Genomic DNA, 20,545 nt, shown 5'->3' on the forward strand with positions numbered 1-20,545 from the left:
CAGTACCATATTGTCTTGATTACTGTAGCTTTACAGTATACTCTGAAGTCAGGGAGTCTTGATTCCTCCAGCTCCATTTTTTTCCCTCAAGACTGCTTTGGCTATTCGGGATCTTTTGTGTCTCCATACAAATTTAAAGATTTTGTGTTCTAGTTCCTTAAGAAACGCCGTTGGTAATTTCATAGGAATTGCACTGAATCTGTAGATTGCTTTGGGTAGTACAGTAATTTTCACAATATTGATTCTTCCAATCCAAGAACATGTTATATCTCTCCATCTGTTCATATCGCCTTTAATTTCTTTCATAAGTGTCTTATAGTTTTCTGCATACAGGTCTTTTGTCTCCCTAGGTAGGTTTATTCCTAGGTATTTTATTCTTTTTGTTGCAGTGGTAAATGGGAGTGTTTCCTTGATTTCTCTTTCAGATTTTTCATCATTAGTGTATAGGAATGCAAGAGATTTCTGTGCATTAATTTTGTATCCTGCAACTTTACCAAATTCATTGATTAGCTCTAGTAGTTTTCTGGTGGCAGTTTTAGGATTCTCTATGTATAGTATCACCTCCTCTGCAAACAGTGACAGCTTTACTTCTTCTTTTCCAATTTGTTTTCCTTTTATTTCTTCTTCTTCTCTGATTGCTATGGCTAGGGCTTCCAAAACTATGCTGAATAAGAGTGGTGAGAGTGGACATCCTTGTCTTGTTCCTGATCTTAGAGGAAATGCTTTCAGTTTTTCACCATTGAGAATGATGTTTACTGTGGGTCTGTCATATATTGCCTTTATTATATTGAGGTAGGTTTCCTCTATGCCCACTTTCTGGAGAGTTTTTTATCATAAATGGGTGTTGAATTTTGTCAAAAGCTTTTTCTGCATCTATTGAGATGATCATATGGTTTTTATTCTTCAGTTTGTTAATATGGTGTATCACATTGATTTGCGTATACTGAAGAATCCTTGCATCCTTGGGATAAATCCCACTTGATCATGGTGTATGATCCTTTTAATGTGTTGTTGGATTCTGTTTGCTAGTATTTTGTTGAGGATATTTGCATCTATATTCATCAGTGATATTGGTCTGTAATTTTGTTTTTTTTGTAGTATCTTTTTCTGGTTTTGGTATCAGGGTGATGGTGGCCTCATAGAGTGAGTTTGGGAGTGTTCCTTCCTCTGCAATTTTTTGGAAGAGTTTGAGAAGGATGGGTGTTAGCTCTTCTCTAAATGTTTCATAGAATTCACCTGTGAAGCCACCTGGTCCTGGACTTATATTTGTTGGAAGATTTTTAATCACAGTTTCAATTTCATTACTTGTGATTGGTCTGTTCATATTTTCTATTTCTTCCTGGTTCAGTCTTGGAAGGTTATACCTTTCTAAGAATTTGTCCATTCCTTCCATGTTGTCCATTTTATTGGCATAGAGTTGCTTGTAGTAGTCTCTTGGGATGCTTTGTATTTCTGCCGTGTCTGTTGTAACTTCTCCTTTTTCATTTCTAATTTTATTGATTTGAGTCCTCTCCCTCTTTTTCTTGATGAATATGGCTAAGGGTTTATCAATTTTATCTTCTCAAAGAAGCAGCTTTTAGTTTTTTTGATCTTTGCTATTGTTTTCTTTGTTTCTATTTCATTTATTTCTGCTCGGATATTTATGACTTCTTTCCTTCTGCTAACTTTGGGTTTTGTTTGTTCTTCTTTCTCTAGTTCCTTTAGGTGTAAGGTTAGATTGTTTATTTGAGATTTTTCTTGTTTCTTGAGGTAGGCTTGTATAGCTATAAACTTCCCTCTTAGAACTGCTTTTGCTGCATCCCATAGGTTTTGGATTGTCGTGTTCTCATTGTCATTTGTCTCTAGGTATTTTTTGATATTCTCTTTGATTTCTTCAGTGATCTCTTGGTTATTTAGTAAGGTATTGTTCAGCCTCCATGTGTTTGTGTTTTTTATGTTTTTTTTTCCTGTAATTCATTTCTAATCTCATAGCATTGTGGTCAGAAAAGATGCTTGACATGATTTCAATTTTATTAAATTTACTGAGGCTTGATTTGTGACCCAAGATATGATCTATCCTGGAGAATGTTCCATGCACACTTGAGACGAAAGTGTAATTTGCTGTTTTTGGATGGAATGTCCTACAAATATCAATTAAATCTATCCGGTCTATTCTGTCATTTAAAGCTTCTGTTTCCTTATTTATTTTCGTTTTGGATAATCTGTCCATTGACATGAGGTGTTAAGGTCCCCCATGATTATTGTGTTACTGTCGATTTCCTCTTTTATAGCTGTTAGCAGTTGCCTTATGTATTGAGGTGCTCCTATGTTGGGTGCATATATATTTATAATTGTTATATCGTCTTCTTGGATTGATCCCTTGATCATTATGTAGTGTCCTTCCTTGTCTCTTGTAACATTCTTTATTTGAAAGTCTATTTTATCTGATATGAGTACAGCTACTCCAGCTTTCTTTTGATTTCCACTGACATGGAATATCTTTTTCCATCCCCTCACTTTGAGTCTGTATGTGTCCCTAGGTCTGAAGTGGGTGTCTTGTAGACAGCATATAGATGGGTCTTGTTTTTGTACCCATTCAGCAAGCCTGTGTCTTTTGGTTGGAGCATTTAATCCATTCACGTTTAAGGTAATTATCAATATGTATGTTCCTATGACCATTTTCTTAATTGTTTTGGGTTTGTTTTTGTAGGTCCTTTTCTTCTCTTGTGTTTCCCAATTAGAGAAGTTCCTTTAGCATTTGTTGTAGAGCTGGTTTGGTGGTGCTGAATTCTCTTAGCTTTTGTTTGTCTGAAAAGCTTTTGATTTCTCTATCAAATCTGAATGAGATCCTTACTGTGTAGAGTGATCTTGGTTGTAGGTTCTTCCCTTTAATCCCTTTAAGTATATCATGCCACTCTCTCCTGGCTTGTAGAGTTTCTGCTGAGAAATAAGCTGTTAACCTTATGGGAGTTCCCTTGTATGTTATTTGTTGTTTTTCCCTTGCTGCTTTCAATATTTTTTCTTTGTCTTTAATTTTTGCCAATTTGATTACTATGTATCTTGGCGTGTTTCTCCTTGGGTTTATCCTGTATGGGACTCTGCGCTTCCTGGACTTGGGTGGGTATTTCCTTTCCCATGCTAGGGAAGTTTTTGACTATAATCTCTTCAAATATTTTCTTGGGTCCTTTCTCTCTCTCTTCTCCTTCTGGGACCCCTATAATGCAAATGTTATTGCATTTAATGTTGTCCCAGAGGTCTCTTAGGCTGTCTACATTTCTTTTTATTCTTTTTTCTTTATTCTGTTCCACAGCAGTGAATTCCACCATTCTCTCTTCCAGGTCACTTATCCGTTCTTCTGCCTCAGTTATTCTGCTATTGATTCCTTCTAGCGTAGTTTTCATTTCAGTTATTGTATTGTTCATCTCTGTTTGTTTGTTCTTTAATTCTTCTAAGTCTTTGTTAAACAATTCTTGCATCTTCTCGATCTTTGCCTCCATTCTTTTTCTGAGGTCCTGGATCACCTTCACTATCGTTATTCTGAATTCTTTTTCTGGAAGGTTGCCTATCTCCACTTCATTTAGTTGTTTTTCTGGGGTTTTATCTTGTTCCTTCATCTGGTACGTAGCCCTCTGCCTTTTCATCTTGTCTATCTTTCTGTGAATGTGGTTTTTATTCCACAGGCTGCAGGATTGTAGTTCCTCTTGCTTCTGCTGTGTGCTCTCTGGTCGACGTGGCTATCTAAGAGGCTTGTGCAAGTTTCCTGATGGGAGGGACTGGTCGTGGGTAGAGCAGACTGTTGCCTTGGTTGGCAGAGCTCAGTAAAAGTTTAATCTGCTTGACTGCTCATGGGTGGGTCTGGGTTCCCTCCCTGTTGGTTGTTTGGCCCAGGGGAACCCAACACTGGAGCCTACCTGGGCTCTTTGGTGGGGCTAATGGCAGACTCTGGGAGGGCTCACACCAAGGAGTACTTCCCAGAACTTCTGCTGCCAGTGTCCTTGTCTCCACGGTGAGACACAGTCACCCCCTGCCTCTGCAGGAGACCCTCCAACACTAGCAGGTAGGTCTGGTTCAGTCTCCCCTGGGGTCACTGCTCCTTCCCCTGGGTCCCCATATGCACACTACTTTGTGTGTGCCCTCCAAGAGTGGAGTCTCTGTTTCCCCCAGTCCTGTCGAAGTCCTGCAATCAAATCCCACTAGCCTTCAAAGTCTGATTCTCTAGGAATTCCTCCTCCCATTGCTGGACCCCCAGGTTGGGAAGGCTGACGTGGGGCTCAGAACCTTCACTCCAGTGGGTGGACTTCTGTGGTATAAGTGTTCTCCAGTCTGTGAGTCACCCACCCAGCAGTTACAGGATGTGATTTTACTGTGATTGCGCCCCCCCTACCGTCTCACTGTGGCTGCCTCTTTGTCTTTGGATGTGGGGTTATCTTTTTTGGTGAGTTCCAGTGTCCTCCTGTGGATGATTGTCCAGCAGCTAGTTGTGATTCTGGTGTTCTCACAAGAGGGAGTGAGAGCACGTCCTTCTACTCTGCCGTCTTGGTTCAGGGCCGAAAATCTCTTGTTAAATTCATATGCATTTTATTTTTGATGCTATTGTAAATGGAACTGTTTTCTCAATTTTATTTTCAGATTATTCATTGCAAGTGTATAGAAATACAATTGATTTTGGTATATTGACCTTGTACCTTGAAATCTGATGAACTTATTTGCTAGTTGTAATAGTCTTTTTTAGCACATTCCTTAAGATTTGTTATATACAAGATCATGTCACGTGCAAATAGAGACAGTCTTACTTCTTTTTCAATCTGGGTGACTTCTATTTCATTTTCTTGCCTAATTGACCTAGCATGAACCTGCAGTATAACGTTAAATAGAAGCAGTAAGAGCAGACATTCTTTTCTTAATTTTGATCTCACAAGGGAAGCAGTCTTGCAGCATTAAGTATGATTTAAGCTGTGGGTTTGCCTTTGTTCTTGAAAGATAGTTTTGCTGAATACATAATCCTAAATTTACAGTTACTTCTTTCAGTACATAAAGGTATTATTCCACTGTTTTCAGATTTCCTTGTGACTAAAACTTCAGCTGTCAGCTTATTTACCATTCATATGCAGATGATCTGTCTCTTATCTCTGGCTACGTTTAAGACAGGTTTTTTTGGTTGCTTTTGGTGATCTGCAGTTTCACCATGATGTGTGTAGGTAGATTTCTTTTATATTTTTCTACTGGGATTCATTAAGTTTCCTAGATTCAAGGATTTGTGTCCCTATATTAGGAATTTGTGTCCCTAATCTCTACACTGGCTACTGCTGGCAACAAAAATACACTCTAAGCAAGTTGACATTGAAAATATTCAGAAAAATAATAGTCTCTTTTGTTTTCAAAATCTCCATTAAAAGAATTTCTATGATCTCCCTATGGCAGACTGTCAAAATGGCCAAATTCTTCCCTTCTCTGTATTCACACCATTGAAAACTGATTCTGCAGGTCCTCACACAAAAGGCAAGGTTTATTTCTCCATGATCTTGAATCTGCGTTGGCCATTTGACTTGTTTTGGCCAATGGGACATTAACAAGTATAACCCAAGCTGAGGCTTGAAAAGATCTTGTTTACTGAAGTCTGCTCTCTTGTTGAATTTGGAACTCTGAGACCACCATGGAAATGAGTCCAAGCCAGTCTGCTGGAGGATGAGAAACCAAATGGAGGCACTCAGGTCAACTGCCTGCCAACCACTGCCAGCTGACCCACCATAACATCATGATGAGGTGAGGAGAGATAAGCAGAGCCAGGTCAGATTGGAAGAACTGCCCAGCCCACCCAGAGAATCATGAGCTAAATAAAAGATTGTTTTAAACTATTAAATTTTGGCTTAAAGCAAAACATAACAAATACAACCTCTTAAGACTATAACTGTAGAGTCATGGCTCAAATCTCCTTATAACAATTTTATTCTCATTACTCTTTGCCCTGTTTCAATTTCTGGGGATGTAAAAATGGTCTCCCACCAAGATACTCTTGCAGGTCAACTTGCACTAAAGGGGTATGCCAATCCTCAGTATAAAATACAAACCACATGAAGTTTTGCCAAGATGGCAGAGTAGAAGGATATGAACTCACCTTCTCTCACAAAAAACAAAATCATAACTAACTGCTGAACAACTATCAACAATAACAACAACAAAAACACTGGAACCTACCAAAAAAGATATTGTACGTCCAAAGACAAAGAAGGAGCCACTTTGAGATGGTAGGAGGGGTGCAATTGCAATAAAATCAAATTCCATACCTGCTGGGTGGGTGACCCACAAGCTGGAATATAATTATATCAAAGAGGTTCTCCCACAGGAGAGAAAGTTCTGAGCCCCCCCATCAGGCTCCCCAGCCTGGGGGTCTGGCATCGGGAGGAGGAGCCCTCAGAGCATCTGGCTTTGAAGACCAGTGGAGTTTGATCACAGGAATTCCACAGGACTGGGGGAAACAGAAAACTCCACTCTTGGAGGGTGCACACAAGGGCTCATGCACACCAGAACCCAGGGGAAAAAGCAGTGACCTCATAGGATCCTGGGCCAAAACTACTTGCCAGTATTGGAGGGTCTCCTGTGGAGGCAGGGGGGTGGCTGTGGCTCACTTCAGGGACAGAGACACTGATGGCAGTAGTTCTGGGGAGTACTCATTGGCGTGAGCCCTCCTAGAGGCCACCATTTTCTCACTAAGACCACCCAACAGCCTTTAGGCTCCAGTGCTGGGACACCTCAGGCTAAACAACAAACAGGGCTGGAAAACAGCCCCACCCATCAGCAGACAGGCTGCCTAAAGTCCTCCTGCGCCCACAGCTTCCCACTAATCACACGTCTTAACACGGCCCTGCCAACCAGAGGGACAAGACACAGCTCCACCCACCAGTGGGCAGGCACCAGTCCCTCCCACCAGGAAGCCTGCACAAGCCTCTTGGACCAGTCTTATCCACCAGGGGGAAGACAGAGAAGCAAGAATTATAACCCGGCAGCCTGCAGAACAGAAACCGCAATCACAGAAAGCTAGACAAAATGAGATGGCACAGAAATATGTCCCAGATGAAGGAACAAGATGAAATCATAGAAGAACAGCTAAATGAAGTGGAGATAGGCAATATACCCGAAAAAGAATTCAGAGTAATGATGGTAAAGATGATCCAAGATCTTGGATAAAGAATGGAAGCACAGACTGAGAAGATACAAAAAATGTTTAACAAAGAGCTAGAAGATCTAAAGAACAGAGATGAGCAATTCAATAACTGAAGTGAAAAATACACTAGAAGGAATCAATAGCAGAATAAATGAGGCAGAAGAATGAATAAGTGAACTGAAAGACAGCATGGTGGAAATCACTGCCATGGAACAGAACAAAGAAAAAAGAATGAAAAGAAATGAGGTCAGTCTAAGAGACCTCTGGGACAACATTAAACACACCAACATTTGCATTATAGGGGTCCCAGAAGGAGGAGGAGAGAGAGAGAGAGAAAGGACCTGAGAAAATATTTGAAGAGATAACAGCCAAAAACTTCCCTAGCATGGGAAAGGAAACAGTCACCCAAGTCCAGGAAATGCAGAGACTCCCAGGCAGGATAATCCAAGGAGGAACACACCAAGACACATAGTAATCAAATTGACAAAAAATAAAGACAGAAAGAAAATATTAAAAGCCACAAGGGAAAAGCAACAAATAACATACAAGGGAATATCCATAAGGTTACCAGCTGATTTTTCAGCAGAAACTCTGCAGGTCAGAGGGAGTGGCATGATATACTTAAAATGATGAAAGGGAAAAACCTATAACCAAGAATACTCTACCCAGCAAGGCTCTTGTTCAGCTTCAACAGAGAAATCAAAAGCTTTACAGACAAGCAAAAGCTAAAAGAGTTCAGCACCACCAAGCCAGCTTTACAACAAATGGTAAAGGAACTTCTCTACGTGGAAAAGAAAAGGCCACACATAGAAATAAGAAAATTATGAATGGAAAAGCTCACTGGTAAAGGCAAACATATAGTAAAGGTAGGAAATCATCTACGCAAATATGATATCAAAACCAGCAACAGTGAGGAGAGTACAAATGCAGGATATTGGAAATGCATTTGAAATTGAAAGACCACCAACTGAAAACAATCTTGTGTATGTACAGACTGCTATATCAAAACCTCATGGTAACTACAAACCGAAAATCTACAGTAGATACACACAGAAAAAGGAAAAGGAATCCAAACACAGCACTAAAATTAGTCATCAAATCATAAGAGAAGAGAACAAATGAGGAAGGGGAGAAAAAAGACCTGCAAAAACAAATCCAAAACAATTAACAAAATGGCAATAAGAACATAGATATTGATAATTACCTTAAATGGAAATGGATTAAATGTTCCAACCAAGAGACATAGACTGGCTGAATGGATACAAAAACAAGATCCGTTTATATGCCGTCTATAGGAGACCCCCTTCAGATTTAGGGACACATACAGACTGAAAGTGAGGGGATGGAAAAAGGTATGCCATGCAAATAGAAATCAAAAGAAAGCTGAAGTAGCAATACTCATATCAGACAACATAGACTTTAAAATAGGCTGTTACAAGAGACAAAGAAAGACACTACATAATGATCAAGGGATCAATCCAAGAAGAAGATATAACAATTGTAAATATATATGTATCCAATATAGGAGCACCTCAATATATAAGGCAAATGCTAGCAGCCGTAAAAGGAGAAATCCACAGTAACACAATGATAGTGGGAAAACGTAACACAACGATAGTGGGAGAATTTAACAATCCAGTTACATCAATGGACAGATCATCCAGACAGAAGATCAATAAGGAAACACAGGCCTTAAATGACAAATTAGATCAGATGGACTTAACTGATATTTATAGAACATTCCATCCAAAAGCAACAGAATACATTTTCTTCTCAAGTGCACATGGAACATTCTCCAGGATAGATCTTATCCTGGGCCACAAATCAAGCCTCAGTAAATTTAAGAAAACTGAAATCATATCAAGCATCTTTTCTGACTACAACACAATGAGACTAGAAATCAATTACAGGAAAAAATCCTGTAAAAAACACAAACACATGGAGGCTAAACAATATGTTACTAAACACTCAATGGATCACTGAAGAAATCAAAGAGGAAATCACAAAATACCTAGGAACAAATGAAAACAAAAACACAATGGTCCAAAACCTACAGGATGCAGCAAAAGTGGTTCTAAGAGGGAAGTCTATAGCAATACAATCTTACCTAAGGAAATAAGAAAAATCTCAAAGAAACAACCTAACCTCACACCTAAAGCAACTAGGGAAAGAAGAACAAACAAAACCCAAAGTTAGCAGAAGGAAAGAAGTCATAAAGATCAGAGCAGAAATAAATGAAATAGAGATGAAGAAAACAAAGTCAAAGATCAATGAAGCTAAAACTTGTTTCTTTGAAAAGATAAACTAAATTGATAAACCTTTAGCCAGACTCATCAAGAAAAAAAGGGAGAGGGCTCAAATTCACAAAGTTACAAACGAAAAGGGAGACATTACAACTGATATCACAGAAATACAAAGGATTGTAAGAGACTACTAGAAACAACCATATTCCAATAAAATGGACAACCTAGAAGAAATGGACAAATTCTTAGAAAGGTAAAACCTTCCAAGACTGAACCAAGAAGAAAAAGAAAATATGAACAGACCAATCACAAGTACTGAAACTGAAACAGTGATTAAAAAACTTCCAACAAACAAAAGCCCAGGACCAGATGACTTCACAGGTGCATTCCATCAAACATTTAGAGAAGAGTTAACACCAATCCTTCTGAAACTCTTCCAAAAATTTGCAGAGGAAGGAACATTCCCAAGCTTATTTTATGAGGCCACCCTGATAGCAAAACCAGAGAAAGATATCACAAAAAAAGAAAATTACAGGCCAATATCATGGATGAACATAGATGCAAAAATCCTCAACAAAACACTAGCAAACTGAATCAACAATACATTAAAAGTATCATACACCATTAAAAAGGATCATACACCTAGATCAACTGGAATTTATTTCAGGGAAACAAGGATTCTTCAATATTCGCAAATCAATCAGTGTGATAAACCACATTTAGAAACGGAAGGATAAAAACCGTACGATCATCTCAACAGATGCAAAAAAAGCTTATGACAAAATTCAACACCAATTTATGATAAAACCCACCAGAAAGTGGGCATAGAGGGAACTTACATCAACATAATAAAGGCCGTATATGACAAACCCAGAGCTAACATCATTCTCAATGGTGAAAAGCTGAAAGCATTCCCTGTAAAATCAGGAACAAGGCAAGGATGTCCACTCTCACCACTTTTATTCAACATAGTTTTGGAAGTCCTAACCATGGCAATCAGAGAAGAAAAAGAAATAAAAGGAATCCAAATTGGAAAAGAAGAAGTAAAACTGTCACTGTCTGCAGATGACACGATACTATACCTAGAAAACCCTAAAGATGCTACCAGAAAACTACTAGAGCTCATCAATGAACTTGGTAAAGTTGTGGGATACAAAATGAATACACAGAAATCTCTTGCATTTCTATACACTAACAATGAAAGATCAGAAAGAGAAATTAAGGAAGCACTCCCATTTACCATAGCATCAAAGAGAATACGATACCCAGGAATAGACCTACCTTAGGAGGCAAAAGATCTGTACTCTGAAAACTGTAAGATGCTGATGGAAGAAATTGAAGATGACACAAACAGACAGAAAGATATACCATGTTCTTCGATTGAAAGAATCAATACTGTCAAAATGATTATACTACCCAAGGCAATCTACAGATTCAATGCAACCCCTATCAAATTACCAATGGCATTTTTCACAGAACTAGAGCAAAAACTTTAAAAATTTGTGTGGAAACATGAAAGACCCAGAATAGCCTAAGCAATCCTGAGAAAGAAAAACGGAACTTGAGGAATCAGGCTCCCTGACTTCAGACTATACTGCAAAGCTAAAGTCATCAAAACAGTATGGTACTGGCACAAGAACAAAAACAATGGAACAGGATAGAAAGCCCAGAAATAAACCCATGCACTTATGGTCAATTAATCTATGGCAAAGGAAGCAAAATATACAATGGGGAAAAGACAGTCTCTTCAATAAGTGGTGCTGGAAAAACTGGACAGCTACATGTATAAGAATGAAATTAGGGACTTCCTTCGTGGTCCAGTGGGTAAGACTCTGCACTCCCAATGCAGCGGGCCCAGGTTCAACCCCTGGTCAGGAAACTAGATCCCACATGCCACAACTAAGTGTTCACATGCCACAACTAAAGATTCCACATGGTGCAACTGAAAGATCCTGCATGCCATAACTAAAAGATCCTGCATGCTGCAACTAAGGATCCCACATGCTGTAATGAAGGTCCCCCATGCTGCAACTAAGACCCAACGCAGCCAAATAAATACAAAAAAAAGCTTTTAAAAAAGAATTAAATTAGAACATTCTTTAATACCATACACAAACTAAACTTAAAATGGATTAAAGACCTAAATGTGAGATCAGATACTATAAAACTCTTAGAGGAAAACATAGGCAGAAATCTTTGACACATCACAGCAATATCTTTTATGATCCATCTCCTAGAGTAATGAAATAGAAACAAATATAAACAAATGGGACCTAATTAAACTCAAAAGCTTTTGCACAGCAAAGGAAACAATAAACAAAATTCAAAGATAACCCACAGAATGAGACAAAATATTTGCAAACAATGTGACTGACAAGGGATTAATCTCCAAAATATACAAACGTTTCATGCAGTTCAATATCATAAAAACAAACAATCCAATCAAAAAATGGGCAGAAGACCTAAATGGAAATTTCTCCAAAGAAGACATACAGATGGTCAACATGAAAAGATGCTCAACATTGCTAATTATTAGAGAAATGCAAATCAAAACTGTAATGAGGTGTCACCTCACACCAGTCAGAATGGCCATCATCAAAAAGTCTATAAACAGGGCTTCCCTGGGGGTGCAGTGGTTGAGAGTCCACCTGCCGATGCAGGGGACACGGGTTCGTGCCCCGGTCCGGGAAGATCCCACATGCCGCGGAGCGGCTAGGCCCCTGAGCCATGGCCATTGAGCCTGCGTGTCTGGAGCCTGTGCTCTGCATTGGGAGAGGCCACAACAGTGAGAGGCCTGCGTACCACAAAAAAATTAAATAAATAAATCTACAAACAATAAATGCTGGAGAGGGTGTGGAGAAAAGGAAACCCTTGTACACTGTTGGTGGGAATGTAAATTGGTACAACCACTATGGAGAACAGTATGGAGGTTCCTTAAAAAACTAACAATAGAGCTACCAAATTATCCAGCAAGCCCACTTCCGGGCATATATTTGGAGAAACCCATGGTTCAAAAGGATACATGCACCCCATTGTTCACTGCAGTGCTGTTTACAATAGGCAAGACGAAGCAACCTAAATGTCCATCAATAGACAAATGGATAAAGAAGATGTGGTACATATATACAATCGAATATTAGTCTGCCATTAAAAAAGCATGAAATAATGCCATTTGCAGCAACATAGATGGACAGAGAAAGACAAATATCACATGACATAGCTTACATGCAAAATCTTTAAAAAAAAGATACAAATGAAATTATTTACAAAACAGAAACAGACTCACAGCCTTAGAAAACAAACTTATGGTTTCCAAAGGGGAAAGCTTGGGAGGGAGTGATAAATTGGGAGTTTGTGATTGGCATATATACACACCACTGTATTTAAAATAGAAAACCAACAAGGACCCACTGTAAAGCATAGGAAACTTCAGTCAGTATTCTGTAATGGGGGCAGAGTCAAGATGACGGTGTGGGAAAATGGGGAGTTCGCATCTCCCCACAATTAGGATGCCTGCTGGATGCTGGTGGGGGAACGCAATACCCAAGGAGATGGGAGGAATTCCCAAGCAAACCAGTAGGACGTGGGGGGACTGAGAGGAGAGAAGAAGTGGAGGCCAGACAGGACCAGTGCCCCTGAGGGGTGGCTGAGATAGGGGAGGGGTTCCCACGCCTGGAGGGACCCACAGGAGCTCAGATAAGGGGGGAACATGCCCAGCGTTTCCCCTGCCCATTGGGCAAGGGAAGTCTGCCCAGCTCTTGGGCCTGGTCCATCGCCCTCAGAGGCCCCCTCTGGGCCACGTTGGTACTGGGAGCATAGGACAGAGGCCAGGGGAGAACAGGAGAGGCAGGCAGGAGGGGTCTTCCAGGACTGGAGGGGCGGGAGAGGAGCAGAGGGCATTTGCCCCGCCCACTCAGGTCCAGGAAGCCTGCTGGGCTCCCAGGTGGGGTCCCCCGCCCTCTGAGACCAGAGGCACAAGGCACGCCTGGGCCCCTTCTGTTCCATTGAGCCTAAGCCCCACACCCCCACACCCCCCAGGGCCTTTTCCAGCCCTGTGGGTCCTAAGCATAGGCCCCACCCACTGCCCAAACCCTATCTTTGCTTAGGTCCCACCCTCCACAGCCAAGGCCTTTTCCCCCATTTTTTTTTTCTTTTTCTTTTTCTTTTCCTTCCTCCTCTTTTTTACTACTGTCATACTGTTGTATCTTCTGGTTATTGATTCATCTATATTTTTATATTCTTTCTAACATACCTGTTAGTTTCCTAGTCTAATTTTATTTTTTACTTTGTTATTGTCCTTTTTTTTTTTTTGCCACCCCACATGGCTTGCTGGATCTTGGTTCACTTGCCAGGGGTCAGGCCGAAGCTCCTGCAGTGGGAGCTCCAAGTCCAAACCACTGGACTAACAGACAACCTCAGACCCCAGGGAATATTCATCAGAGTGAGGTCTCATGGAGGTCCTCATCTCAGCACCAAGACCCAGCTCTAGCAAACAGCCTACAAACTCCAGTGTTGGAAGCCTCAGGCCAAACAACCAGTAAGACAGGAATACAATCCCACAAAAAAAAAAAAAAAAAAAAAGAGACGGCAAAAAAATACGTCACAGATGAAGGAGCAAGGTAAAAACCTATAAGACCAAATAAATGAAGAGGAAATAGGCAATGTACCTGAAAAAGAATTCACAGTAATGACAATAAATATGATCCAGAATCTCAGAAATAGAATGGAGGCACAGATAGAGGAAATACAAGAAATGTTTATCAAAGATCTAGAAGCCAGAAGGGAATGGCAGGATATACTTAAAGTGATGAAAGAGAAAAACCTACAATCAAGATTACTCTACCCAGCAAGGACCTCATTCAGATTTGACGGAGAAATCAAAAGCTTTTCAGACAAGCAAAAGCTAAGAGAATTGAGCACCACCCAACCAGCTTTACAACAAATGCTAAAGAAACTTCTTTAGGCAGGAAACCCAAGAGAAGAAAAAGACCCACAAAAACAAACCCAAAACAATTAAGAAAATACATATCAATAATAACCTTGGATGAAAATGGATTAAATGCCCCAACCAAAAGACAAAGACTGGCTGAATGGATACAAAAACAAGACCCATATATATATATATGCTGTCTACAAGAGACCCACTTCAGACCTAGGGACACCTACAGACTGAAACTGAAGGGATGGAAAAAGATACTCCATGCAAATGGAAATCAAAAGAAAGCTGGAGTAGCAATACTCGTATAAGATAAAACAGACTTTAAAATAAAGACTGTTACAAGAGATAAGGATGGACACTACATAACGATAAAGGGATCAATCCAAGAAGAAGATGTAACAACTATAAATGTTTATGCACCCAACATAGGAGCACCTCAATACATAAGGCAAATGCTAACAACCATGAAAGGAGAAATGGACAGTAACACAATAATAGTAGGGGATTTAACACCCCACTTACACCAATGGACAGATCATCCAAACAGAAAATAAATAAGGAAACACAAGCTTTAATTGACACAACAGACCAGATAGATTTAATTGATATTTATACAACATTCCACCTGAAAGTGGCAGAATACACTTTCTTCCTAGGTGCACATAGAACATTCTCCAGGATAGATGACATCTTGGGTTACAAATCAAGCTTTGGAAAATTTAAGAAAATTGAAATTGTATCAAGCATCTTTTCTGACCACAATGCTAAGATACTGGAAATTAATTACAGGAAAAAGACTGTAAAAAACACAAATACATGGTGGCTAAACACTACTAAATAACCAAGAGATCACTGAAGAAATCAAAGAAGAAATCAAAAAATACCTAGCAACAAATGACAACAAAAACATGATGACCCAAAACCTATGGGATGCAGTAAAAGTAGTTCCAAGAGGGAAGTTTGTAGCAATTCAATCTCACCTCAAGAAACAAGGAAAATCTCAAATAAACAATCTAACCCTACATCTAAAGCAACTAGAGAAAGAAGAACGAAGAAAACCCAAAGTCAGTAGAAGGAAAGAAATCATAAAGATCAGAGCAGAAATAAATGAAATAGAAATGAAGAAAACAATAGCAAAGATCAGTAAAGCTAAAAGCTGGTTCTTTAAGAAGATAAACAAAATTGATAAACCGTTAGCCAGCTTCATCAAGAAAAAAAGGGAGAGGATGCAAATCAATAAAATTAGAAATGAAAAAGGTGAAAGCACAACTGACATTGCAGAAATACAAAGGATTATAAGAGACGACTACAAACAACTATATGCCAATAAAATGAACAACCACAAAGAAATGGACAAATTCTTGGAAAGGTACAATTTTCCAAGACTGAACCTGGAAGAATTAGAAAATATAAACAGCCCTATCCCAATTAATGAAATTGCAGCTGTAATTAAAAATCTTCCAACAAACAGAAGTCCAGGACCAGGCGAATTCTATCAAACATTTACGGAAGATCTGACAACAATTCTTCTCAAATTCTTCCAAAAAACTGCAGAAGGAGAAACACTACCAAATACATTCTACAAAGCCACTGTCACCCTGATACCAAAACCAGACAAAGATATCACAAAAAAAGAAAGTTATGGACCAATATCACTGATGAATATCAATGCAAAAATCCTCAAAAAATACTAGCAAACAGAATCCAACAATATATTAAAAGGATCATACACTATGATCAAGTGGGATTTATCCAAGGGATGCAAGGATTCGTCAACATATGCAAATCAATCCATATGATACAGCATATTAACAAATTAAGGAATAAAAACCATATGATCAGGCTTCCCTGGTGGCGCAGTGGTAGAGAGCCTGCCTGCTGATGCAGCGGACACGGGTTTGTGTACGGGAAGATCCCACATGCCGTGGAGCGGCTAGGCCCATGAGCCATGGCCGCTGAGCCTGCGTGTCCGAAGCCTGTGCTCTGCAATGGGAGAGGCCACAACAGTGAGAGGCCTGCATACCACAAAAAAACAAACAAAACAACAAAAAAAACCCATATGATCATCTCAATAGATGCAGAAAAAGCTTTTGACAAAATTCAACACCCATTTATGATAGAAACTCTCTAGAAAATGGGCATAGAGGGAACCTACTGCAACATAATAAAGACCATATATGACAAACCCACAGCAAACATCATACTCAGTGATGAAAAACTGAAAGCATTTCCACTAAGATCAGGAACAAGGCAAGGATGTCCACTCTCACCACTCTTATTCAACATAGTTTTGGAAGCCCTAGCCACAGCAATCAGAGAAGAAAAAGAAATAAAAGGAATACAAATTCGAAAGGAAGAAGTAAAACTGTCACTGCTTGCAGATACTATACATAGAAAATCCTAAAGATGCCACCAGAAAACAACTAGAACTAATCAGTGAACTTGGTAAGGTTGCAGGACACAAAATTAATGCACAGAAATCTCTGGCATTCCTATACACTAACAACGATAAATCAGAGAGAGAAATTAAGGAAACAACCCCACTTACCATTGCAACAAAAGGAATAAAATAAGTAGGAATTTATTTCTAAATAAATTAAGGAGGCCAAAGATTTGTACTCAGAAAACTATAAAACACTGACAAAAGAAATCAAAGATGACATAAACAGATGCAGAAATATACCATGTTCTTGGATTGGAAGAATCAACACTGTGAAAAATGACTATACTGCCCAAAGCAATCTACAGATTCAGTGCAGTCCCTATCAAACTACCAATGGCATTCTTCACAGAATTAGAACAAGAAATGTTACAATTCGTATGGAAACACAAAAGACCCCGAATAGCTGAAGCAGTCTTGAGAAAGAAAAACAGACCTGGAGGAATCAGGCTCCCCGACTTCAAACTATACCACAAAGCTATAGTAATCAAGACAGTATGGTACTGGCACAAAAATAGAAATATAGATCAATGGAACAGGATAGAAAGCCCAGAGATAAACCCACGCAATACAGTCACCCAGTTTACAAAAAAGGAGGCAAGAACATACAACAGAGCAAAGACAGGCTCTTCAATAAGTGGTGCTGGGAAAACTGGACAGCTACACGTAGAAGAATGAAATTAGAACACTATATAACACCATAAACAAAAATAAACTCCAAATGGATTAAAGACCTAAATGTAAGACCGGATACTATAAAACTCCTAGAGGAAAACATAAGAAAAACATTCTTTGACATAAGCCACAGCAAGATCTTTTTTGACCCACCTCCTAGAATAATGAAAATAAAAAACAAAAATAAACAAATTGGACCTAATTAAACTTAAAAGCTTTTGCACAGCAAAGGAAACCATAAACAAGATGAAAAGACAACCCTCAGAATGGGAGAAAATATTTGCACATGAAACAATTGACAAAGGATTAATCTCCAAAATATACAAACAGCTCATGGAACTCAATATCAAAAAAACAAACAACGCAATCCAAAAATGAGCAGAAGACCTAAATAGACATTTCTCCAAAGAAGACATACAGATGGCCAAGAGGCACATGAAAAGATGCTCAACATCACTAATTATTAGAGAAATGCAAATCAAAGCTACAATGAGGTATCACCTGACACCAGTCAGAATTATCAAAAAATCTAGAAACAATAAATGCTGGAAAGGGTGTGGAGAAAAGGGAACCCTCTTGCACTGTTGGTGAGAATGTAAATTTATACAGCCACTATGGAGAACAGTATGGAGGTTCCTTAAAAAACTAAAAATGGAAATACCACATGACTCAGCAATCCCACTATTGGGCATACACCCTAAGAAAACCATAATTCAAAAAGAGACATGTACCACAGTGTTCATTGCAGCACTATTTACAATAGCCAAGATATGGAAGCAACCTCAATGTCCATCGACAGATGAATGGATAAAGAAGATGTGGCACATATATACAATAGAATATTATTCAGCCATAAAAAGAAACAAAATTGAGTTATTTGTAGTGAGGTGGATGGACCTAGGGTCTGTCATATATAGTGAAGTAAGTCAGAAAGAGAAAAACAAATACTGTATGGTAACACATATATATGGAATCTAAAAAAAAAAAAAAAAAAAGGTTCTGAAGAACCTAGGGGCAGGACAGGAATAAAGACACAGATGTAGGGAATGGACTTGAGGACACAGGGAGGGGGAAGGGTAAGCTGGGACGAAGTGAGAGAGTGGCATCGACATATATACACTACCAAATGTAAAACAGATAGCTAGTGGGGAGCAGCCGCATAGCACAGGGAGATCAGCTCGGTGCTTTGTGACGACCTAGAGGGGTGGGAGAGGGAGGGTGGGAGGGAGGCTCGAGCGGGAGGGGATATGGAGATATATGTATGCATATGGCTGATTCACTTTGTTGTACAACAGAAATTAACACAGCACTATGAAGCAATTATACTCCAATAAAGATGTATTAAAAATATATTCTGTAATAACCTAAATGGGAAAAGAATTTGAAAAAGAATAGATATATGTATATGTAGAACTGAATCCCTTTGCTATCCACCTTTGCTGTAACACAACATTGCAAATCAACTATTCTCCAATATAAAATAAAAATTAAAAAAATAAAATGAAATAAAAGCCACACAATTAAAATATACCCCATATAAGCGTCTATAAATAAATTAGGGAATATGAATATGAGATTTATTTGCTCAGTGAAGAGTCCAGTTAGATCCTGGGGAAGGAAATTTGCAACTTTAATGATGGCAGAGGAAGTCAATCTCAGATACATGAGGCTGAAGTTCAGTAGCAGATACTAAAATGAACAGATCTGGGGGTTTCAGTTGACCTTAAATTCAATATACATCAGTGGTGTGAAGTGGCTTCTCAGGAAGTTCATTCAATATCAGTCACATTAAAGAAATGTAGTCCTTGCTGTATTTGGCAGACCTTGAGAAGTATGGTCTGTTTTGGGCAGTAGGCTTTAGGGATGATAGTGACAAACCAGAACGGATCAAGGAAGAAGACTTCAGGATGATTATACAAGTTGGAATCATTTCAGATGAGGCCCAGTTTAAAGACCTGCAATATAACTGTGTATGTGGGGCAGACCTGGCTACAAGTATGTAAAGGGCAGCCACCGGGAAAAGCAACCACAAAGAGCTCATCAAACCCCATGAGGACAAATCTAAAACCAAGTGGAAGTTAAAGGTTTGAGGTCAAACATTTTCTAAACTCACAGAGCAATCCAACATCAGAATGGATTCTCTGTGGAACAGGAAGCCTGGAAGAAAAGTTCAAGAAGTGGAGGCTGTTGTGGCATTAGACAGGGACACTGGGGAGGGAGTGTTGTCCTGTTTGGGCCAGAGGGCTCTCCGGGCTCCTTCAGCCGAGTCCCTCTTCTCCTGCTGCTAGTGAGCCTTCTTCCTTTGGGAATGCTTAGCTGGGTTGAGCTAAGGTTTTATAAATTAGCCATGGGTAAGCTGTCACAATTAGAGGTAACGCAGCGTCCATCTGCTCCCAAATTGCAAACCTTACCGAAGTCAAGACGTACCTTCTCCCTTGTGAAACCTAACCTCTGAGGATTGTCACACTCACGTCAGAGCCACGCCAAATTTTAGCCGTGACAGCTTGCTCTTTCATTGGCTCTCAAACTGATTTATAGGCACAAGCCAGTGGTCTTCTCAGATGTGTAAGATAAGCTTGCAGGATTGCCTTTTTCCTTCTGGGTCAGTGCTTCCACTCTGGGGTCACCAGGCTCCCTTTCTCCGCCCCCCCCCCCCCCATATCCCATGGCTTCCCTCACTCTACCCTCCCTCTTCACACCATGCCGCTGAAGGGAGAATTCTCATTACTGGCTCAAGGAAGGTCATTTTAGGCCTTTGCAGGTATCTCAATTGCCTGTGTCTGTTCTGCCTGCCCCATGGCATGTCCTGGGGTGAGAGCATGGCGCGGAATCTGAGAAGGGTGTTGGGAGATTGGGCCTCCTACCTTGACAGGTGAAGCATCTGATGTGGAAATGGTTATTGTGGACGCGAACCACCTCCCCTTTGCAGGTGTCTCCACATCGATAGCACTGGATGACACTGGAGCTGCCCCGGGGATTGTAAGGATTCTGCTGATAAGGAACTGTAAAGAGAAACAAAGAGATCACCATCCAGAAGGTCCTTATTCTTTAAAAAGTCTGCCATAAGAAATGATTATAATCTTAACTGGCAGAAAAAGCAGAAAGGG

At 39.7% G+C, this 20,545-nt stretch overlaps 1 protein-coding gene across 3 annotated transcripts in view; it reads right to left on the reverse strand.

Moving 5' to 3' along the window:
• The window catches only part of ABLIM3 (actin binding LIM protein family member 3), a 144,271-nt gene that overhangs the window by 80,083 nt on the left and 43,643 nt on the right, over positions 1–20,545 (reverse strand). For all 3 annotated transcript variants that reach the window (XM_032625381.1, XM_032625380.1, XM_032625379.1), the window contains exon 3: positions 20,303–20,440. In XM_032625381.1, coding sequence (XP_032481272.1) covers positions 20,303–20,440 — 138 coding nt within the window. The remainder of the gene's footprint in view (positions 1–20,302; positions 20,441–20,545) is intronic.

Source organism: Phocoena sinus, chromosome 3 (assembly GCF_008692025.1).
Source record: "Phocoena sinus isolate mPhoSin1 chromosome 3, mPhoSin1.pri, whole genome shotgun sequence".
NCBI classification, from domain to species: domain Eukaryota; kingdom Metazoa; phylum Chordata; class Mammalia; order Artiodactyla; family Phocoenidae; genus Phocoena; species Phocoena sinus.